The sequence below is a fragment of the Callorhinchus milii genome, unplaced genomic scaffold (assembly GCF_018977255.1).
Source record: "Callorhinchus milii isolate IMCB2004 unplaced genomic scaffold, IMCB_Cmil_1.0 Scaffold2, whole genome shotgun sequence".
Taxonomy (NCBI): Eukaryota; Metazoa; Chordata; class Chondrichthyes; order Chimaeriformes; family Callorhinchidae; genus Callorhinchus; species Callorhinchus milii.
The window spans coordinates 73,718,378-73,742,393 of record NW_024704743.1 but is presented as its reverse complement, the minus strand read 5'-3'; the positions used below and the strand labels follow the sequence as shown (position 1 = coordinate 73,742,393).

At 44.8% G+C, this 24,016-nt stretch overlaps 2 protein-coding genes across 3 annotated transcripts in view; one reads left to right on the top strand and one right to left on the bottom strand.

Moving 5' to 3' along the window:
• mindy3 (MINDY lysine 48 deubiquitinase 3) overlaps positions 1-12,353 on the bottom strand; it is a 79,664-nt gene extending 67,311 nt beyond the window's left edge. The window contains exons 1-4 of the mRNA XM_007906402.1: positions 12,189-12,353; positions 7,828-7,907; positions 5,977-6,037; positions 871-1,047 (exon numbers count right to left, since the gene is read on the bottom strand). Of these exons, the coding sequence (XP_007904593.1) occupies positions 871-1,047; positions 5,977-6,037; positions 7,828-7,907; positions 12,189-12,276 (406 nt within the window). The 5' untranslated portion in view covers positions 12,277-12,353. The remainder of the gene's footprint in view (positions 1-870; positions 1,048-5,976; positions 6,038-7,827; positions 7,908-12,188) is intronic.
• Positions 12,354-13,845: 1,492 nt separating this feature from the next.
• The window catches only part of si:dkey-12j5.1 (probable assembly chaperone of rpl4), a 181,917-nt gene continuing 171,746 nt past the window's right edge, over positions 13,846-24,016 (top strand). Inside the window, exons 1-5 of one of the 2 annotated variants that reach the window (XM_042332441.1) lie at positions 13,846-14,061; positions 16,896-17,005; positions 18,094-18,240; positions 19,091-19,240; positions 20,733-20,836. In XM_042332441.1, coding sequence (XP_042188375.1) covers positions 14,022-14,061; positions 16,896-17,005; positions 18,094-18,240; positions 19,091-19,240; positions 20,733-20,836 — 551 coding nt within the window. In that variant the 5' untranslated portion in view covers positions 13,846-14,021. The remainder of the gene's footprint in view (positions 14,062-16,895; positions 17,006-18,093; positions 18,241-19,090; positions 19,241-20,732; positions 20,837-24,016) is intronic. The other variant, XM_042332442.1, reaches the window with a different exon arrangement.

Below are 24,016 nucleotides of genomic sequence, written 5' to 3'. Positions count from 1 at the left end.
CAAAGTCACCCACTATAAGATAAGCATGTTCTTTTAAAAAAATTGGAACGTAGTAAAAACCCAATGTGCTAATTAATACACATTGTAATAAAATGTAGAATATAAAGAAAAGTCTATAAGTACACGATTCTAACTTCATTGATAACAAGCTTGTACTTTAAAAAGTATCTCTAGATTGTATGAGGGAGCAAAGAGAAGCAAAGAGCTCCATTCTTGATGTCTTGGGAAAGAGGAGGCCATGGCATACGTGCAGTTTCAATTTTAATATAGGGAGGAGGAAAAGTGTGGAAGCTTGGAAAGAAGGAAACTGCGTAGGGGCATACGCCACATGAAAACCTATTAAGTAAAGATACTGCAGGAATCTCTTGCATACACTGTAAGTATTCCCAGGTAGCTCAAAAGAGATAAGGACTTGCCAACATTTAAGTTGTGGAAGAGATTGCACAATTGCTTTCCATACAAAATTACAACATGATCAACATGCTATGCAAGCAAGATGCTTCCTGCTGCGACTCTTAGTGTAGCAGTTATTTCCTTAAAACACTTTGCCCAGCCTGAAAACAATGAATGTTTGAGGTAAGAGCCTGCAGGATCGTGTAACTACACAACACGTCTATTTAGCAATCATGTGCCCCCCAAACCAGCCAGAAATAGTGCTCATGCAAATCAACAGCATTTCTAACAATTAACTTTTACATTCTGCATCAATCACAACTGTCGAACTCAAGGTTTTTTCACTACAGTCTTGATTTTATTTGTAATAATAGACATGCAGACACCTAAATTAAGCAGTCAAAACAGCAAAAGTGTTTCTTTAAGAAAATATTCACCATAATTTATTATTATTTATCCAAAAAGTTGGTTTCTTACAGAGCTGTTCCTCCTCTGACCCTTGGCTGGATTCTGGCTGGTCAGAAATGCTGGCATGCCCCTCTTGTTTCCTGTCTCGCGGTAATGTTACCAAACAAAAGGGGCTGGAATGCTTTAATCTTGCAGTTTCTAGAATTTCACACAACGTGAGGCAGAAGAAGTTCTTACGTTCTTCCTCTAAAAAATAAATCAAAATAAGACTATACGTTTACAACACATACAGAGAAAATCACTGCAAATTAATAATTTACAAATCATTCTCATTCATTGATAGGTCAATAAAAACCTACAACATATATGAATTGCCCAAAACATTTTTTTTTCTCTGAAAAAAACACATAAAATTATATATTGAACCTTTCAAATCCATTTGACTGTCATCTATATTACTCTTTTATCAAGCATACACTACTAAAACAATCCATGAGGCACACAATTCCATTTTAATAAACCATAACAGCTCTTTATATCTTAAATTCCATTGTATTGCTCTTTTTCAATAACCCGTAATATTCAAGTATGCATCAATCTCCCTTTTAACATCTTAACCTATTCTATTCTGTATTTAATGTGCCAGTGCATTATACATTCTTGTAATACTGTGTGGAAAAAATATTTTCTAACCGGATTAGCATTCATTTTAGGACATATGACCTTGTTCTGAATTCATCTATCACAAGAAAAAATCATACTCTGTAAATTCTCTTCTCTCCATCACTTCTTGTGATAATGCCTAGAATAAGTCTTTTTAACTTAATTCTACAAGTAAAAATGAAACTACATTTAAACCAGGACTACACAATCTATTTGCTAATTATCTCCCTGCAATTTTAAACATATTTCATCTGCTGTTGTGCCCAAAGCACCTCTTACATTGAACTCCACTTGCCATTATTCACCACTTGCCATTGCCACGGGATGTCGACTACACAGCTCATCCCCCAAAATTGCACCTATTATCTCAACTCTGCTTTCTTCCCCTCATCCAATTTCAATTCCACAACAGTTGACTGACTATAATTTTAGCTAATAACCTCTATATAAAAACTTGCCAAATGACTTCTGAAAATCTATTTAAATTACATCCATTCACCTCTACCTACCACTAAGATGATTTTGTCAGATGATTTTGTCAAAGAACTGTTTAGTTAATAAGACATAATTTTAAACAAAGAACATGCTGACTCTGACAAATTCCAAATTCATACTTGCCCAAGGGTTCACTTGCTGTAAATATTATTTCTAGTTGTTTTCATATGACTGATGTAAAACTCTCTTGCCTGTACTGTAGTTACTTGGTTTCTCTCTTGGTTTGTGTTTTTAAGTTAGATTCAGTGGAAGGAGGCATTTCAGCCTAATTGATCTCATTTTTCCACAATACTAGCTCTACTGTCCTCAAATTACAGCATCAAGCCATTTTTTAATTGAGTCCAACCGTCCTGATAACATGTTCCAGTTGTTTAGTTACTCTAGAAATACTTCCTGGGGTCTATCCTAAAATTGCCCTTTACATCCTTGAACTTGTGACCTCTTATCTTAATGGTTTTGTACTTCTGAAAGTAATGTTCTGGGTTGACTTTCTCTTTTGCATTAAGCATCTTATATACCTCTATAAGGGCCACCCTCGGACACTTTTCAAAGCTGAAGTCTGTTTCTTTAGCCATTTCATACAGTTCATCCCCTGAACATTGGGGATCAGCCATTTTGCGGTCCATTTAGGGTCTGGGCACCATCCTTGCATTGTGGTGATGAAAAAAAATGTACCAAAAGGTACAGCCTGACCTCCCTCTGGCAAGCTGGGATGTTACCTCAAAAGTACCAAGACTTGGGTCAGACAAGATCTGTCCCCTCTGAAGGTGTTAAGTTTTTATTTGTTTTGTTTTTTTACACACATTTCATCCCATTTTACTTTTAACCATTGATTCAGTTAGTTTTCCAATTATTGAGAATTCAATCTGGTTAATACGTATCTTGCTTCTTAACAAAGAGCCATTAGTTTCTGGAATATTTCAATCAGATTTGCAATTTTCCAATCTGTCAGATTCCTCAGTGTCTACCTCCCTTAAATGCTTGTGATTATTTCACAAATCTCCCTCATCTTCATTTACCTTGATATTCAACTTATCGGTTCCAGAGGTTTTATTGATTTTTAGACTTTTGATCCAATCTAAAAACGTTGCCATACTAATGTTGAATTCTTGGACCTCAACACTTTGGTCCCAATAGCTCCATACATTACAATGATTGGTTTGTACTAATCCTTGCAATTTTCCTCCCATTTGCAAACCTCAAGCCTTCCCCGTACTTCTGGTATCATATTCCTCTTCCCCATGGGAAAGTCTGAAGCAAAATATTCATTCACTTCAACGATTGTGTCTAACTGCATGACTAGGTATGGATGGAAGTTCAGATAAACTTGCATAAGTTGCATCAGTCAGGACCATAACAATGGAAACAACTTATTCAAAGTACGAGTTATGAATAAATCGGATTATATCCGACTAATACAAAACAAATACAGTACATCTGTACAATGCACATGTCCTCATGTACAGAAAACCTGTACAATGAATGGCGCTAGCAAACATATTTCAAAATGAAATATTTTAATAGAACATGAACTCTTACAAAGAACACTGTAACTGAATTATTTCACTGTATCAAACTTTGTCAATGCAGCCGGTAGATGCGGGTGTGGTGATACAGGTTGGAAAATTATTTCCATTAGGATTTACGTTATTTGTAATTTATTCGAGACCAAGAAATCGTTACGATTTAGCCATTTATCTGACTTGTAAAATCTGACTAGTGCAAAGAAATCGAAGTGGGTTTTAGTAGAAAATGAATGGGATTTGGGTGCATGTACGACTTAGGCAAATATACAACTTATAACAAGATGGTTTATGTGACTTCACCTGTAATACAATCCTTTAGTCCTGCCAATCAAACTACTTCAATTTCACTCAAGTGGTTCAGCTGAACATAAGAGCAGCTCAGTTTTATTATTCTGTATTTATTATGTGTTCTTACAAAGTACTCTGGATATCAAGTGGATTTTTAGAAAGTTTTCAACAAAATTCTGCATTAATGACTAGTCACAGAATCTAGGATCACATATGGTCTTGGCTGGTTAATTGGCTTAAATACAGAAAACTGAGGGAATGTCTCCAACTGAAAATACATTACGTGAAGTATAGTCCATTTTTTCTCTTACAGATTAATGTCTTGGATTACGGTTCAATAATTCAATTAGTCGAGTTTGAACATTACACCAAACCAGCAGGAAGAATTAAATTAAAATGTATTCAGATTTGGAAGAATTTGAATCTTTTAGGAAGCTGGACTATAAAAAACAGTTTGATGCAGTTCAAAGTGAACAGGTGTAAAATAATTGAGTTTTGGAGGAAAGAACTTAAAAGTGCACGTTAAGTGAAACAATTAAACAACATAATAAAGAACATCTGGGGGTTATTGTGAATACAACTATAAATCTGTCAATCCAGTGCGTGATTGCACAAAAATACAGTAAAACTTATACAAGTCTTACCTTTGCACATCATATAATCGCCTAAGTCCACCCAAGTTCTACTTAGTTTCCTATCAAAACTACTTAGATTTCTTTGCAATAGCCCTATTAATCATCTCCCAACTCAACAACGCTCCTCTATCCTCCATTACTCCCGCACATACCGGCTGCAATCTGCAATGAATCACGGGAAACGTAGCCTTGATCTGTCAACGCACGTGCAAAAGAACGTCATTTCCCACAATTCAATGCGATTCCCATGCTTGCTTACAAGTGCACACGAGGAAACTGGTTAAGATGCATTGAATCACGGGAAATAATCGTGATGTATCACCGAGTACGCACTTAACGGCTGCAGTGATGAACTACCACGTGGGCATTTACTGGCTGCATTGAATTATTCACGTGCAGTTTATATTATTGATTAAATCGGATTTGATCCAACTTATACAGTTTGCCTGCAACTCGGACTTCATGGAAGTCATATTAGATATTATGGTCCTGAGTGATACTTCAGAGATTTACTGTATATAACTTGTTTCAATTGATACAAGGATAAAATACAAATCAAAGAATTGTACGCATGTTACTGTATAAAAGGTTGTTGAACCTGAGTAGAATACTGCATGCATCAATTCCTAGAAGATGCAGAAAATATTTACCTTGAGTGTATAAAGGTCTTGGAGGTGTGCCAACACAATCTTGGTTATCAGTAAAAAGACAACTTATCGCATTTATATAGTGCCTTTCACTTCAGGAGGATGTTAGAAAAATAATTAAGAAGGTTAGGGAAACTATACTGGCTCTCCTGGGGAAAATGATTTTGAAGTGAATGTGTTCAAGTTCTCAAAATTAAGAATGAGGATGACAAAGTAGGTGTGGGCAAGCTATTTACTACATTAAAAGTTAAAAATCAGAAGGAAGGAGCAAAAGGAATTTTAGTTAGGAGTTAGTTAGGAGGAACTTTTTTTTAATCCATTTATGAGGCTTTGCGGCACACAAATCTGCTGCCGCATCCATCTATAAATACTCACTACAATCATTACAGAAAGTCTATAATAATAATCCTTGCATTTGATATAGCGCTTTTCACGTCGGGAGGACGTCCCAAAGCGCTTCACAGAACACACTGTAAAGTGAATTGACTGTATATTTGTGGGCGAACGCGGCAGCCAATTGCGCACAGCAATGTCCCACAAACAGTCGTAGATTGAAAATGACCAATTTATTATTGTTTTTGGTTTTGGAGGGATTATTATTAGGCGTGTGGAGTAAGGAAACTTGCCCAAGGTTTCTCCCTCTGCCTGGAATTGAACTCAGGTCTCTCACTTGCAAAGCGAGTGCTCTAACCACTGAGCTACAGGACTCCACTGAAGTGCTTTGAGATATGTTTTGGTGTGCTGAGGTACTGCATCAAAATGCAAGGATTATCATTAATTACGATTGCATCAATAAAACCTCCACACCTATATTCATACTTTTTAAAAAATATTTGATGGATTTACCAAGTAGATTTATGCAATCAGAAATTAGAGGACAACAAAACGTAAACTTTGGAGAGCGATATCAAGATAGGTTACCTGTACATTCTCGCCAATTTTGTTTTTCATTACCGAACACAACATTCTTTAACAGAAAAGCCTGCAAAAAGAAAATGCTTTAGGAATCCAAATGTTTCTTACACTTATCATAAAAGATGTAAAAATATTCATTCACGCAGTTAGTGAAAATTATGAACGAGCTGAACAATGAGATGAAGCTGCTTCTCACTGAAAGTGGTCTGAAAATGGTGGCGAGAAATATCTCAATATTCTTGGAAGTTTCCCCCCCAACCCCCCTCCTAGTTTGTACCACTTTAACTTCAAGACAATCAATTAGTTACAGATACCTAAAAAATGATGTACAGTTTGAGTTTAAAATAGTTAAAAAGAAGTTACATGCTTTTACTTTACAAGGGGTTACAGATTTACAAAGCATCCAGATGAACTGGATCATATAATGCAGTTATTTTGGAGCCCATATAAAACTGAATTGTTCCACTACATTTACAGAATACATCTGCACTTCGAAGCTACAAACTGCTGGTATTGGTAATCCACTATTCTCAGATTGTAATTGTAATGATATCAGAGTACACGTTATATTATTAGATCACATCAGAAGAAATCATATCTTACATAACAAGAATACAGTCTAAAGAGGCACTGATTCAAGATTCAAATAAAGCTTTGAGAATTCAGTTGCCCATCAAAAATATAAACCAAATGAAATTAAGATGTACACTTAACAAAATAAGGCAAGTTAAGTATTTGAGCCTGACTCATTCGGGTTTTAGCTCTCGACAAATGTCCAACTTTTTTGATGTTCTGACTAATATTATTCTGGCTAAAATGCAACAGAAGCATATCTGTAATAACAACAAATTTATACAGCACCTTTCACATCGTGAGGACATCCAAGGTACTTGACAGTCAAGGATTTGGTCCCTAGTTGGGGTTGGAATCAGGAGGAGTGGAGGGCAGGGAGTAGGAGTAGGAGGGTGACTGAAGTTGCAGTTGAAAACAACGGTTTTGAAACGAGCCTTGAAGCAGGCAAGGGAGGGGTTGAGGTGAAGAAACTGGAGGTTGGCATTCCAAAAGGTGGGAGCAGAGGGCTGAAGGCCTGACTGCCAATGGGGGGCAGGCCGGGCAGGGGACATGGAGCAGGCAGTAGCCCGCTGAGCGGAGGGAGGGTATAGGTCGGTATGGAGTTAGCAGGCCACAGAGGTAGGGAGGTGAAAGGCTGTGGAGGGATTTGAAAGCAAGGACAAGGATTTTGATTGGCGGCAGCCAATTGTGCAAAATGATGAAATTATTTATTCTTATTTATTTTAAAGGGATTAATAACCCTAGAAAACAATCTGTCAATCGGCTAAGAACCGGGTTCCTACTCACTGCTAGGAAAATAAGTGGAGTAAGGAAACTTGCCTAAGGATTCGCTCTGCCCGGGAACCAAAACCGCTAATACTCAATAAAACCAATACACTAAAGGACTCCACAAATTGATATAGTGAAAGGCACAAAATCAATGCAATTTGTTGTTACCCACAGAACACAGCAAAGAGAAGTTTTCCAGCTAAATCGTCCTAGAGAAACCAATCAATTCAATCTATGCTCTGTTCCAAATTAGTTAATCTCATCTGTAGGAAAAAGGAGCCCAAAATATTTTGGAGATAAGAAAATTAGTAAGAGAAAGAATGATGGCTTGAACATTTCTTTTTGTGCCAAGATTTGGTTTAAGAAAATTATCTTTTAGCTGTTCCTATGCTACTTCATAAATAAGTCAAATTTACGTCATGAGCCAGTGAAATGTTTCAGTACCAAATTAATAAATTTTCCTCCAACAGCAGGAAGATGAACAACTCAAATAAGCAGGTACTGTCCATACTTTACCTGAACAGGTGCAATCACGGCACAGGGACCACCTTCAAATTGTTCTAAAGATGTAGCTTCTGACTGACTAAAAACAAATCCTGAAATAGAAAAAGAAAAAATGAGCTTCAAAGATTTAAGTTAAATCTGTTTGGCTTTTTGATGCAGGGACAGCAAAGCAACAACAGCAACTTGCATTTATTTATATAGGGTCTTTCACACAGGTAGTGTCACACACAGCAACAAATAATTCAATGGGTAATAGACAGCACAGGAGAAGCAATTATATGATGGTGCATCCTCCAGAACAAGCAAGGATGGCTGAAACAAGGCATGATTGTGGCAAACAGACAGTGGAAAAGACTTTTGGGGTCAGCCAGGTGTCTGACACAATGGACAAGCCATCACCATGCTTAAGAAAATCCACACCTGACAAGAGTTCCACATATGGAAATTTCCCCATGTCAGGAATTATAATGCTCGTTCTCTCTCTATACGGATGCATCTTACTCAGTTCGTTCCAGAGTAGTAGGCAAGCCGAGGCTTGGTGACCATAGAGTGTAAATTAAGGGTACTGGTGGAGTTTAACCAGCTCAAACCACGTAGGTTGCCATTGACAGCACAGTCTAGTAAAAATAATAAAAATACTTGCATTTGATATAGTGCCTTATCGTGTCTTCAGGACGTCTCAAATGCTTCACAGAATATACTGTATATTTTGTGGGCAAAATGCTACAGTCAATTGTGCACAGCAGTGTCCACAAACAGTCGTGGACTGAGTGACCACATCGTTTTTAAAAAAGGCTTTATTACCCCCGGAAAATGATTCGCCAATCAACTAACAATCGGGTTCCTACTTGTTGCTAAGTAAACAGAGTGGAGTGGAATCCGGGAATCAAACCCAGGTCTTCTCACTTGCAAGACAAGTGGTCTAACCAGTAAGCTACAGGTCTCCATCTTCCTGTTGGTTACAGTTTCAGCACTCCAAGATGCTATCCTACTTGAAGGAGACTTTATAAATGCAAGTTGTTGCTGCTTGTCCTGCCAGGACCAGTCTAATCAATAAGGCCTTGGGTTGCAGGGTTAAATGAGCTGAGAGAGAAGATTCCCTGCTCCCAATGCACCTGCCCTAATTTCCCCTTCGAGTCCTGCTGACAAGTCAGATTGACTGAGTTCGCAGTAGTGTGGTCAGAAACTGGACCATTGAGATCACCATATCAGTTTCACTCGTTTCACGCGCCTTGGGACGTGCTCCCGACGTGAAAGGCGCTCTATAAATGGAATCTTGTTGTTGTTGTTGTTGATTCTGACATCCCATTGTCAAGCATATCATCTTGGAGCAGTGTCAGCTCTCCACATACCTGTCTTTCCTCAATAATCGAACAAAAATACAAACTGTCGCCAGGGAGCAAGAGAACAAGACTAGCATCCAGCAGGTATAGGGGACCAGGCTGGTACCTTGGGGTAGGCAAGACTGATATCAGATGGGCAGAGGGGGATAATGACAAGAAGCTGGCAGGGAGGATGGGGAACAAGAAAACATAGTGGACAAGGCCATCTTGGACCACTTTTTCATCTCCTTCTCCTCTCACATCGCTCTGTCCTCCACCAAGCCCTCAACCATCCTCTACCTCCCTTGGAAAAGGCTACCCCCTGAGACCCTTGCAAATGCCCTCTCATCATCAAATATCCTTTCCCTCTGGCCTTCCACCTGCGCAGATCCTGAAGCAGCCGTCCAGCTGCTCCATGATCGCCTCTCCTCCACTTTCAACTCCCCCGTGCCCCTGAAATCTAGGATCATCTCCAAACACACCCGATCCCCCTGGTATAGCAACAATCCCTGCCGCCAAAAAACTCAAACCCGTCTGCTCAAGCGCAAATGGTGGAAAACTGGCCTGACAATTCACCGCCAACTGTGGCTCGAGCATCTCCACAGCTACCGCCGTTCTTTGACTCGTGCAAAAATGACTTTCTACTCCAACATCATCTTGGAGGCTAAACACAACTCAAAAATCCTTTTTTCCACCAACCACTACCTCCTCCGTGAGCCCCCTCATGCCACTTCAATCTTCATATCAAATGCCAAGTACGAGGAGGTCATGGACTTCTTTTCTTCTAAAATACTTAACATCCGCCAGGCAGCTCATTCACCTGCACCTTGTCAAAAAAGGTGCAGGTGGATCATCTGCTCCTACCACCACCCCCATTCTACATTCCTTCCACCCCATCTCTCCCTCGTCCCTCTCACCCACCATCACCTCCATGAAACCCACCACCTGCTGCCTCGACCCCCTCCCCACCAACTTACTGGTCACCCAGCTCCCCCTCCTCTGCCCACTACTGGCTGACATCTCAACCAATCTCTCTCCTCCGGATCAGTCCCTGCCTCCCTCAAAACTGCTGTCATCACCCCCTCCTGAAAAAACCCTCCCTAAATCCCTCAAACCCCAGCCACTACCGCCCTATTTCTAACCTGCTCTTCCTCTCAAAAGTTCTAGAACGCGTCGTTGCCAACCAACTTCGCGTACACCTCTCCTCCCACTCCCTCTTCGAACCCCTCCAGTCTGGTCTCCGCGCTGCCCACAGTACAGAGACTGCGCTTGTGAAAGTCACAAATGACATCCTCTCTATCTGTGACCAGGGCTCCCTCTGCCTCCTTGTCCTCCTGGACCTCTCCGCCGCATTCGACACAGTCGATCACGCCATCCTCCTCCACCGCCTTTCCTCCGTCATCCACCTCAGTGGGACCGCACTCGTCTGGTGCGAGTCCTACCTCACAAACCGCCAGCAGTACATCTGCACAAACGGCTTCTCCCCCACTCTCACCCGGTCACCTGTGGGGTACCCCAAGGATCCATCCTTGGCCCCTTCCTCTTTCTGATCTACATGCTCCCTCTTGGGGATGTCACCTGCAGACATGGGGTACATTTCCACACGTATGCAGATGACACCCAACTCTATTTTTCCAACTCTCTTAGCGACCCCCAGTCCCCTGATGTTCTGTCAGTCTGCCTGTCAGATCTCAGGGGCTGGATGAGCGCAAACTTCCTTCAGCTGAACATTGACAAGACGGAAGCCATACTTTTTGGCTTTCGTCAACGTCTAAAATCTCACGGTTCTCACCTCCTCCACCTACCCGACCTCCCCCGAAAACTCTCCAAACCCGTACCAACCTAGGCGTCAGGTTCGACCCCCAATTATCCTTCCTCCCCCACATCCAGTTCCTCACCAGCAGTGCCTTCTACCACCTCCGACGCATTGCCCGTCTCCGCCAATACCTCTCCCCAAAAGCCGCTGAAACCTTGGTCCATGCCTTTGTCACCTCTCGGCTGGACTACTCCAACGCCCTCCTCAACAACAACAAGATTGCATTTATAGAGCGCCTTTCACGTTGGGAGGACGTCCCAAGGCGCTGGACAGTTGGGTCGGGACCCGAGCAGGGGGGAAATGGTCAGGGTGAGGGGAGGGAAGGGAGGGAGCGAGGAGGGGGTAGAATGTCAAGAGGGGAGCTGAAGGCACGTTTGAAGATTTTCCATCGACTAACATCCATAAAATCCAAATCATTCAAAACTCTGCTGCCCGCGTTCTCACCCGCACAAAACTCCACTCCCTGATCACCTCAGTCCTTGCCAGACTGCACTGGCTGCCTATCCCAGAAAGGATCGATTTCAAGATCCTCACCCTTGTATTCAAATCCCTGCACTCCTCTGCACCCCCCAACCTCTCTGACCTCCTCTCGCCTCAAAACAGTACCCGTTGCCTTCGTTCCTCCGGGTCTGGCCTCCTCCTTGTCCCCCGAGTCCTCCGCTCCACCCTCGGCGGCCGTGCCTTCAGCCACTATGCCCCGAGGCTCTGGAACTGCCTTCCTCACTCCCTTCGTCTCGCTCCCTCCCTTCCCATTTTCAGGTCTCTGCTGAAGACCTTTCTCTTCGACCGCGCCTTTGGTTACCTTCCTCCCCCTCCCCCCGGCTCGGCCCCGGGATCCGTTACTGTAAAGCGCTCTGAGACGCCGTCCGGCGTGGAGGGCGCTATATAAATCCAAGTTGTTGTTGGTGATGAGGCTGGTGCAAGGCGGTTAGCAGGCTGGTGGGCAGGGAAGCCTGTGGCAGCGAGTCTCGTGGGTGGCGGTGGCTATGAGAAAGGCTGAAGCGGGGAGGGAGGCAGCCTCTCCTGGGGGGGGGGGGGGGTGTTGGTAGGCGACCACATATAATAATAATCCTTGCATTCGGTAATATAGTGTGAGCACATCAAGCGGACGTTTAAAAGCGCTTCACAGGACACAGAGCAAAGTGCAGTGACTGTGTATTCTGTGGACTGAACACAGCAGCCATTTTGCTCACAGTCATGCATGTCCCGCAGACAGCCCGGCACTGACGCTGTACCTTGGGTCCATCTGCGGAAGATTGTGTCGCCGAGCTCGTTGCCGGGCCGCCGCCCCCACACCAGCTCGGACAGCTCGATGTTGTACATGACTGTCCGCGGCCTCGGGCCCCGCCTCAGCCTCTCGCCACCAACACATCCGGCAGAGGCCGCGGCGCCGGAAGTGCTGGGCCAGCTTGAGCGCATGCGCGGTCGCCCGCGACCACGATCGCGCGTGCGCAGAGCGGGCTGGCGGCTCCCCCAGGCTGGGGCGGCCCAGCAGTGTTGGCTGCTGTCAGTCAGGGCGCACCGTCTGAGGGTAGATTTTTTGAAATAAAATATGGCTTTCACGTGTTTTAAAGTTATACGCAGTGTATTTTCTGATTGCTGACCTCACACAGGACTTCCTCCTTTTTTATCTCAAAAAATCTCAATTGCTTCTCGAATGTGGACATTTACAACAGTTTGCATTTACAGTCACTCCACTTTACAATATATTCTGTGAAGCTCTCTGAGACGTCTCCACAGCGGGATAAGCCACTAACTGTATCACATGCAAGGATTATTATTTTATATGTTATATAGTGGCCATCACGCAAGTAGCATCACAGAGCGCTGCTGGATCTTATCAGGTGGATCTGGCTGCTACCTTCTAACCCTAATTCCCTCATTCTTTCCCTGTACACTTTTACATTCTCTTTGAATGTTTACCGAGTTCCCCTTTATATTGTGTTCTCAACCTCAAATGATCAGTATCATCTTGTGATGAAGCATCCTCTAATAATAATCCTTGCATTTGATATAGCGCAAATATTGTGGGTGAATGTATGTTCTTGTAGTGTAATTTTGTATGGAGCTCCAGTTGATGTGTTCACACCATGTAGTCTTGGGAGTCTCATACCTCTATTTGCTTGTTTTACTCAAAAAAACAGAATAGTTGCTCAACTACAAGATTGCTTCTGTGTTTGACTAGATTCCTAATTTTGTGTGCTTACAAAAAACCATTTGTTATTACTTTAAAAGTTAACCGAGTCTCTTTCATACTCTCTTTTAGTCTCTATAAACCTTCGTTATATTTTAACATTTAAACTTTTAATTTTAATCATAATTTTCCTTTTATTCAATTTGTTGTGTGTTATTTGTTTAAATCAGTTTTGTTCTCTCAAATGCAGTATAGTGTATATATTAGAATATCATAAAATGCTTTGCAATTCTGAAGAATCCCCGCTGCCGGCTGACTCAGTCTGGTTGTCAGAAGATGTTGGGGACAGTCACAATAGTTTTCTTGTATCCTTCACGGGGACGATGCAACCTCTGCTTCGTGCTTCCCATTTGGTGCAATCTTTTGCTCTTTTGCTTTGCTTTCCAACTCTCCTCAAACAACTCAGAGGATCTCGCACGCCTGATCCTGGGGCTGCTCGCAATCCGACATTTAGCAATGATCTCGGGGACTATTCACCTGAACATGTTCTCTCCCCTTTGCGGTTCTTTCCCGTTCACTCACTTCTGCAGCGAGTGAGCAATGGAGACGGTGCGATCCCAGCATGCATAGCGGGAGTGAAAGTGCCCTATCAACCACAGAGCAAAGGCGGGGGGGGCACAGGAGGCCACTGGTGTTGAAAGGTATTAAACACTAATCGCCTTTTAATCTATTTAAAGAATACAAATATTGCGTGCAAGGGCGTGAGATAGATGAATGGCGGCTGTGTGTGGCGGGGAAGATGAATCATATATATTTGTACTTTAGTTCAGTGACATCAGAATTTCGAAACCAGAGCAGAATCGGAATCGCGACTCGGGACTGATGTTTGTCCGCGTGGGGAGTCCGTAGAGGAGCAGCTGATGTGTCAGTGCACATGGCCGGACAGAGCCGAGGGCGGCGCTCCCGGGCGTCTGGTGAGCGGTCGGCGGCAGCTCACAGTGCGGTGTCATGTGTGTCTCATCCCGAGGACCGCATTGCCGACAATGCAGGTCCCCCCCTCCCCGGAGCGGAGCCCTCCCCCCCCCTCCCCCCCACCCCCTCAGCACTCCCCCCCTCCCCCCCCAGCACCCCCCCCTCCCCAGCTCTCCCCCCCCTCCCCGGAGCGGAGCACTCCCCCCTCCACCCTCCCCCCCTCCTCCCCAGCTCTCCCCCCCTCCCCCCCAGCCCTCCCCCTCCCCGGAGCGGAGCACTCCCCCCCCCTCCCTCCCCAGCTCTCCCCCCCCCCCCAGCCCTCCCCCCTCCCAGCACTCCCCCCTCCCCCCCCAGCACTCCCCCTCCCCAGCTCTCCCCCCCCTCCCCGGAGCGGAGCACTCCCCCCCCCCTCCCAGCACTCCCCCCTCCCCCCCCAGCACTCCCCCCTCCCCAGCTCTCCCCCCCTCCCCGGAGCGGAGCCCTCCCCACCCTCCCAGCACTCCCCCCCTCCCCCCCCAGCACTCCCCTCCCCAGCTCTCCCCCCTCCCCGGAGCGGAGCACTCCCCCCCCCTCCCAGCACTCCCCCCCTCCCCCCCCAGCACTCCCCCTCCCCAGCTCTCCCCCCCTCCCCGGAGCGGAGCACTCCCCCCTCCACCCCAGCTCTCCCCCCCTCCCCCCTCCCCAGCCCTCCCCCCTCCCCGGAGCGGAGCACTCCCCCCCCCAGCTCTCCCCCCCCTCCCCCCCCAGCACCCCCCTCCCCAGCTCTCCCCCCTCCCCGGAGCGGAGCACTCCCCCCCCAGCCCTCCCCCCCCTCCCCCCCCAGCACCCCCCTCCCCAGCTCTCCCCCCCTCCCCGGAGCGGAGCACTCCCCCCCCAGCCCTCCCCCCCCTCCCCCCCCAGCGCCCTCCCCCCCCAGCCCTCCCCCCAGCCCCCTCCCCAGCCCTCCTCCCCAGCCCTCCCCCCTCCCCAGCTCTCCCCCCCCTCCCCAGCTGTGTTGGGAGCACTCACCCCCCCCCTCCCCAGCTGTGTTGGGAGCACACACCCCCACCAGCTGTGCTGCAGCGCTGCATTGCTGGAGTTGCTATCCTTAAGGCTTTAAAACTGGGCACCTGAGTTACATGAGTCTCAGCTTGAGCTCTCACACGTGTGTGTGTGTGTGTGTGTGTGTGGAGGTGGTGGGAGGGGGGGCTGGAATAATAATGTGTTTGACCTAGTGTGTGAACAAGGTGTTTACTCGCGGAAAGATCTGCCCTGACTTTTCTGTTCAAGTGTAGCAGTGACGGGACATGCTCAACACTATTGATTTACTTTAAGAGTTATTAAAGTCTAGAGTACGTGAGTGCAGAGTGAGCCTAAGATGCACAACACTTAACGTGGAATCACTGCAAACTTTTAGCAAAACTGCTTTGTGTTGCTTATGATCAATGTTGTACAACAACAACAAATTACATTTGTATAGTGCCTTTCAAGTCGTGACAACGTCCCAACCTACTGGACTGTTAGGGATTTACAATATATCCCTGCTGGAAAATACAGTGCATCATTTAAAATTGGTCTGTTCAGCCATTTAAAGATTTCACAGCATTATTCAACACTATGGTGTTCTGTCTTAAGTCCTTTAGATAAAATTGGCCATTCTCTTCATGGCTGTTTGTGCAACATTCAGACTGATGCAATTGGTAGCACTCTTGCCTCTGGGTCAGAAGGTTTTCAGTTCAAGCTGCATATCAGGACTTGGGACTGTTGGCGGCATCCTTCAGATGAGGGGTTAAACCAAGGACCTTTTTGTCTGTTCAGATGGGTATTAAAGATCCTGTGGCACTACTTGAAAAGAGAAAGTAGTTTATCCCAGTGTTCATACCAACAATCCCACAAATAAAATTAGTCATTCTCTTGGTGGCTGTCTGTGGGACAGTGCTGCGTGCAAATTGACTTCTGCATTCACCCACAAAATACACACACTCCACTTTATGGAATATTCTGTGAAGTGCTTTGAGACATCCTCATGACGTGAAAGGCTCTCTATCAAATGTAAGTATTATTCTTGTGTGCAAATTGGCTGCCGCATACGACAATAAATGCACACTCCCTACACTTGATAGTAAATCCTGTAATAGTAAATATTTACTAAATAGTAAATACTCTCAGATGTTTTGGCGATGCGGTAAGGAGGTATATCAAATGCAAGGATTATTATTAGTATTATTAGTAATACTGGTGGTGAGCACATTTTTGTTCTTGACTAACTTTCTCCTGCAGCTCACCTGAAGTCACAGATTCTTACTGGAATATGGTTCCGTTGTGCAAATCAAGGTGTCAGGCAGGCTCAGTCTTGCCTCTGAGTCAGAAAGCTGCATGTACAAATGCTACGTAGTTCAGGCTTACGCTGCTGGCCGTGCCATCCTGTAGATGAGATATTAAACTGAGGTTCTGTCTGCATGTTTGGGTAGACATGTAAGATCCTATAGCAGTATTTGAAAACAGAAGGAAGTTTTTCTTGGTGTCCTGGCCAACAACCCTCCAACTAAATTGGTCACTCACTTTATAGTTGCTTGTGGAATTGTACAAATTGACTACACATACATTCGCTTACACATACACAGTTAACTACTCTTGATAGTAACTATCTGTGAAATGGTTTGAGATGTTTCAACTTATAGGAGGCACTGGGCAAGGATTAGTAATTATGATTGTGGAGTGATGGGGGAACTGGTTCAGTCACCAGCACCTCAAAGTACATAGCCTGTTCATTTCATGTTCGATCTGTGACAATGCACGGACTCCATAGCTTAAGCTCTGTGTTTCTTTTCTTGAGATCTGTGCTTTTGTATTACAGGATTTGAAATGGCTGGTTTAAGTGCTCAAGACAGGATGCGCCAGAAAATGGAGAAAAAAGCCAAGAAAAAAACAGAAGCAAAGTATTCTGTACAACAGTTGCTGGAAAAAGTAAGTTGCTTTCAAAGTTTGAAGAAAATAGTTTTAAAAAAACTAAATTATCCTCCCTGAAATTTACTATTAGTTAAACATTAGCATAAGAGGTATATATTTGAAATCTGAAGTTGCTTGGCTCAGTTGATAGCATTCTCGACTCTTTGGTAGAAGGTTGTGAGTTGAAGCCCCATGTCAGGAATTGGAACTCATATAGTCTGAACTGACGATCGAGTGCAGGGCTGGGGGTGTGGGGGGTGCCATCCTTCGAATACACGATTAATCCACTTTACAATATATTTTGTGAAGTGCTTTGAGATGTTTCAACCACGTGATAAGGCACTATATCAAATGCAAGGATTATTATTATTATCTCAGGGATAAAATTGGTCATTCACTTCATGGGCTGTTGTGTTGCCTGCAAAATATACAGTCACTAACTTTACAGTAAATCTTGTGAAATGTTTTGAGGCATCCTCCTGATGTGAAATTGCTATATGAAAAACAAAGTTTATTTAAGATTATTTTTATACTCTGCACTTTGGGTGGCCTGTCTCTGGCCTCGGAAAAATAATAATCTATATAAAAAATATAGCACCGTTCACATTGCGAGGACGTCTCAAAGTGCTTTACAGGATATATTCAAGAATAGTAACCATTTTGTGGGCAAATGCGGCAGCCAATTTACGCACAACATGCCCTACAAACAGCCATGAAATGAATGACCAATTTTATTTGGAGGATTGGAGGACAGACAGAAAATAATTGAGCCAGTTGTTGGCTAAGATTGGAACTTTCGTTGCGTAGAGATTTGTAGTTGTGAATCTTTTGCCCGGCACTGGATCACCCTACCTTTTTTGCTTGTATTTCTCTCTATTGTGGACAGCGCCCATCATTTGCTTCATTCTTCCCTGCAGTAGAGCTTCTGTGAACAGAGTGTGGAAGATTCTCTGTTCCAGTACCTGATGCAATTTTTACACGATTCAGTGATTGTTTTATTGTAGATTCTGGTAGAACTGTATAAACGTACCAAGATTCTAGTTGCTCACAAATCTACCTTTTTGTTTGAAAAAGATGTACATTGCTAAATTTGTCTCTCTTTCCAGGCAGAAGATTGTATGGACAACTTCAATTTCGAACTGGCACAAATGTTCTGCCAACGAGCGCTTGATTTGGAACCTGATAACATTACTGTCCTTGAGATGATGGGCAACATCTTTGCAGAGCTTGGAAACTCGGAAAAAGCAAAAGAGATATCCTTTTATGTTGAGCTGTCCTGTTACTTGGTTGACTTTGCTATACTTTTCTTTCAATTATAATAGTTAATTTTTAAGAGAGATGTGGGAAATTGCATAGACTGTACAGCACACAAACAGACCATTAATCTCAAGTGCTGGTGTTCATGCTGCGCAGCAATCCCCACTCCTAATCCCCTTGTCCTATCTGTCTCTCACACTCCTCTATTCTCTGTCCCTCATGAAATGGCATTGAGTTGCCATAATTTGTCTAAGGATTGGTATATAGAGAATCAAAACTATAATGTGCAATAAACTATTTTTTACTAATTAAAGGGGTTGAATTTTTAAAAAAAAAATGGGTTTGTTATTTATAATATAATAATACTTGCATTTTGATATAGCGCTTTTCACATCTTCTCAACGTCTCAAAGCGCTTCACAGAGTAGATTGTAAAGTGAATTGACTGTATATTTGTGGGCGAAACACGGCAGCCAATTGCGCACAGCAGTGTCCCACAAACAATCGTGGATTGAAAATGACCAATTTATTATTGTTTTGTTTTTTGGAGGATTATTATTAGGAGTGTGGAGTAAGGAAACTTGCCCAATGTTTCGCCCTGCCTGGAATTGAACCCAGGTGTCTCGCTTGCAAAGCAAGTGCTCTAACCACTGAGCAACAAGACTCCACTATTTATAATGTGCAATAATGACAAATATTGCCAAAAAATACCAGAAAGGAGAGATTCCAGTTAAAGCTAGGTTTATTTCATTGATGTTGGATATTTTTGTAATATTGGGGACATTTTGTAATAATTTACCAGTACACTCCTGTTCTTTTTTAAACAAATACCTTGACTGCAGTGAAAGTGTTTCAGCGATCTGTGGAGCTACGGCCTGAAGAAGGCCACGCCAAGTACATGTATTTGGGTCAGATCCACGGTGGCGAGGAGGCAGTGCAGTACTTCAGAAAAGGAACAGAGCTCATGATCCGAGAATACCAAAAGCAGAAAGAACTGGTGAGTAAGTTATCTGCTAAGAACCACCTGTTTTTAAAATTAATGCTGGTTTGATCTGGCGTAACAAAACCTTCAATTTGCATAATTCTCCCAACTGATGTTATTTTTAGTTCAATATTTTTTTTCCTGCCTTGCCAGCTTTCTCCTTACCTTTTTTAAAAGTGTCTGATTACTTTACTTTTTCTACCGCTGTACAGTTCTATAGGATGAGACATGATGGTAAGCGTTGGAAGATTATGATCACGTGGAGGTTGTATCCCATCTTAGTCCAATGTTGTCCTCATCCAAGTCCACACACACACGGTTGGTTTTCCCTTCCTGAACATGGGGTGCTCAGGCCAATTCAAGCTTCCCTTCTGCTACTGTTCAAATCAATTTACTGTCTGGCACCTCCCCACCTCTCTGACTTTTCACTCCCCAATCCACCACCCGGCACCTCCACTCAACTGGCACTGGCTCCTGCTCATCCCTCGCACCATCCACCCCACTATCGGAGGTCGCGCTTTCAGCCACTACAGCCCGAAACTCTGTAACACTCTCCCTCAATCCCTCCTCCTTACCCCCTTTCTCCCGGCCACCTCCCCGCCCCCCCCCCCACCCGCCCCAAGAGGGCGCTATATAAGTGTAAGTTGTTGTTGTACTGAATTCAGGGATCTTTCCAATTGGTAAAGCTCCTAGTCTTTGGGGCTTCCCGGTGAAAGACTTTTGAACAATCAACTCTCGTTGGTGTAACCTCATGCTGTCCAGTTTCACACTAAAACATCGGGTCAACTCAGAGTTGTTTCTTGTCTACTGCGAATGTACAAAGTGTGAACTGGCATTGGTGATGACCTGGAAGTTGGTCAATTTCTAGCTAAAGATGACCAACTTCTGGCTAATTAGGATGTAGCTGATGTCACTTTCTGTTTGCTGCACATGTCAACAGCAATTTGATGAATTGGATATTGGGTCATTTTAATACGAAAAGCTGGCTGGCACATGGGATGTGAGTAGGCCAGTTAAATGCATGCACAATGAATGGGATTCACAGTGCTACGCTTTACAAACTTCATCGAAATAAAGGTTATGCACTCAATAAAAAGCAGTTATTATTATTATAATCTCTTTTTACTGAAATTCTATCAGTGCGCTGTATGCACCATGTGTTATTCTTAGCTAAAAGGATATCATTTTAAAACATTAGCATGCCTGGCAATACACTGATTTTGAACGTTTTCCGTAATCTTCTCTGTCAGCACTTGATGCTAACTGTTTGAAGTGGTTTACATAACCCCCATAAACGATTGGAGGAGAGGTGAGGCATTTTTAAAAGCAACCTGAACAAACCACAGCTGTGTTTTGTTTGGTGCTGAAAGTTGCTCTCACAGGAGCAATGTTGCCTCCTTTTGCGATGTTATTACAGCAGATTTATGAGCAAGTGGTTTGAGAAATTCTTTGTGCAGCATGTTTAAAACATTATAACCCAGGAATCCTTCACCTTGTTTTTGGACAGGTCACTCAGGCAGCAGCTTGTGACCCTGATAATCTTGAGGTGACTTCGCAAAACATCTCCACAGCTTTTTGTTCGGTGGCTGAGATTTTCCTTACTGACCTCTGGTAAAGTATGTTGCTTTAAGGGCTGCATTCTCCCATGATCTTCATAAAAACCATGACCTTGAAATAACACAGAAATTATTTAGACGTAATAAAAGCTTTTTATTTAGCATGTCAGATTGTGTCCATTGATAATCAAGGCAGTGAAACTATCATGTGAGTACAGAAGAGCCACTTTCATTATTTTTATTAAAGGTTTATTCTCTAGCNAAAAAAACCTATCCAGTCTTTCCTGATAGTAGTAACCCTGGTATAATAATAATAATAAACCTTGCATTTGATATAGTGCCTTATCATGTCTTTGAGATGTCTCAAAGCGCTTCACAGAATACACTGTAAAATGAATTGACTGTATATTTTGTGGGTGAAACACAGTAGCCAATTGCGTTCAGCAGTGGATTGGTGACCAATTTTTAAAATTATTTAATAATAATAGTAATAATGATGATAATCCTTACATTTGATATAGCCCGTCTCACATTGGGAGGACATCTCAAAGATGCTTCACAAGATTCACTGTAAAATGCAATGACTGTATTTTGTGGGCAAATGCAACATACACACAGCAGTGTTCCCACAAACAGCTACGTACGTAGTGAATGACCAGTATTAACGGGGGGTTTGTTTGCCAGGACATCAGGAGAAATTCCTCTCTTTTCAAATAATGCCATGGGATCTTTAATGTCCACCTGAACAGACAGACAGGACCTCAGTTTAACCAAGCAGTACTCTCCCAGTACATCACCCTTAATTCTCTTCCTATCTGCCCTTTGTGTTTTTACTCCCAGTGTGGACAGCATTGTTACAGTTCTGAATATAATACAATTTATGCAGTGTTTTTTTTTAAAATAACACATCTTAAAATGATTTTTAGGAACTTGTTATTTTAATGTGTACTCTTGAAATAGCTTCATCTTTCCTAGATATTTTCTACCTTAATATTAATGATAGAGTTCCTCAGAATTGTAGCCAAGGAATTCTAATATTTTATGCATGTTTTCAGAATTGTGTGTTGTGCGCCTGTGATTATTTGGGAAATGAATTTTCAGCTGATTCCCATATCAGAAACAGGATATTATACTGTTTTTCAGCATATTAATATAAAGTTATTGAAATGTCTAATTGTTGCAGCTGTAACTCAAATCAACTGGGTGAAGCATTTATGGAGAATAAGGCTTGTTTGAAAAGCGCAAGGGAGTTTCTTCCAGTGTTCTGGTCAACAGTCCTCCAGATTAATTGAACATTTACCTCATGGCTGCTTGTGGGATCTTGCTGATTCAAATGGCTGACACATTTGCCTACAACACTTGACAGTAATTGCCTGTGAAGGGCTTTGAGACCTTTCAAAGTGAAGGAGAATTATAAAAATGTAAAGTTTGATCTTCAACTAAAAAAAAAAACTATCCTTTCCAATAATGTAATGCCTGGTGTCTTCCAAGTTTGCTATGTTCATGCATCAGTGACCATCCAAGACATTTCATGCATTGAGCCCAGCCCACCATGTACTCTCTAAACTTGATACGAACATTTTGTGTCATGACAATCTTTTTCTGACTCTTGGGGATTGCTGTAGCATGTAGCAGATATTCCTTTTTTCTAACTCACCTCCCCCTTTCCTTTACCTTGGCGGCTGTGTAAAGCAGCTGAAGAAATGAATGCATGGGGTGAGAGAAAGCAAATTTCCTATTGGAAATTACTTTGCAAATATATATAGGTTTATTTGACCAGATGTTTTTGCAGGTGAGCTTGTACTATGAAGTAGTGTTAGTAATATAAATATTGCTGAGAGAAAGATGGTACATGCAGCGTATAGTGACTGCTGTTTCCTGGAAATAGTCTGAATATATAGGATTCCTTCATAAATGTTCAGTGATTGTTTCATCATCTTCCATTTGGGAACAGGACCTCACAATCTAGGCCAGCGTGGTCCAACACGTGGCACGAGCACTGACAGTGACCTGGCGGGTGATTTTATGTGGTCCGCGACCATTTCCACTATTCCAACTTCCACTCCCAGGAGCCGGGGGTTGGGAGGACACAGCGCTCAGAACCTTTGTTGCAGTCTGTCGTTAAAGCAAGCGCATCTCTTACCAACCGTGTCATTAGCAACCGACTGCGGGCTTCTGCTACAGCAGATGGTGACCCGTGCTTTGGGGGAGGGAGGGGGAGAGTGGGTGGAGAGAGGGTGGGTGGAGAGAGAGACGTGGGGGTGGAGAGAGAGACGGGGGGGGGGCGGAGAGAGACGGGGGGGGCGGAGAGAGAGACGGGGGGGGGGGGGGGGGCGGAGGAGAGACGGGGGGGGCGGAGGGAGAGACGGGGGGGGACGGAGGGAGAGACGGGGGGGACGGAGGAGAGACGGGGGGGGCGGAGGAGAGACGGGGGGGGGGCGGAGAGAGAGACGGGGGGGGGCGGAGAGAGAGACGGGGGGGGGCGGAGAGAGAGACGGGGGGGGGGCGGAGAGAGAGACGGGGGGGCGGAGAGAGAGACGGGGGGGGCGGAGAGAGAGACGGGGGGGGGCGGAGAGAGAGACGGGGGGGGGCGGAGAGAGAGACGGGGGGGGCGGAGAGAGAGACGGGGGGGGCGGAGAGAGAGGGGGGGGGGGGCGGAGAGAGAGACGGGGGGGGGGCGGAGAGAGAGACGGGGGGGCGGGCGGAGAGAGAGACGGGGGGGGCGGGGCGGAGAGAGAGACGGGGGGGGCGGGGCGGAGAGAGAGACGGGGGGGGCGGAGAGAGAGACGGGGGGGGCGGAGAGAGAGACGGGGGGGCGGGGCGGAGAGAGAGACGGGGGGGCGGGGCGGAGAGAGAGACGGGGGGGCGGGGCGGAGAGAGAGACGGGGGGGGCGGAGAGAGAGACGGGGGGGGGCGGAGAGAGAGACGGGGGGGGGCGGAGAGAGAGACGGGGGGGGGCGGAGAGAGGGACGGGGGGGGCGGAGAGAGGGACGGGGGGCGGAGAGAGGGACGGGGGGGGTGCGGAGAGAGGGACGGGGGGGGGGGGGTGCGGAGAGAGGGACGGGGGGGGTGCGGAGAGAGGGACGGGGGGGGGGTGCGGAGAGAGGGACGGGGGGGGGGTGCGGAGAGAGGGACGGGGGGGGTGCGGAGAGAGACGGGGGGGGGGTGCGGAGAGAGACGGGGGGGGGTGCAGAGGGAGACGGGGGGGGGTGCAGAGGGAGACGGGGGGGGGGGT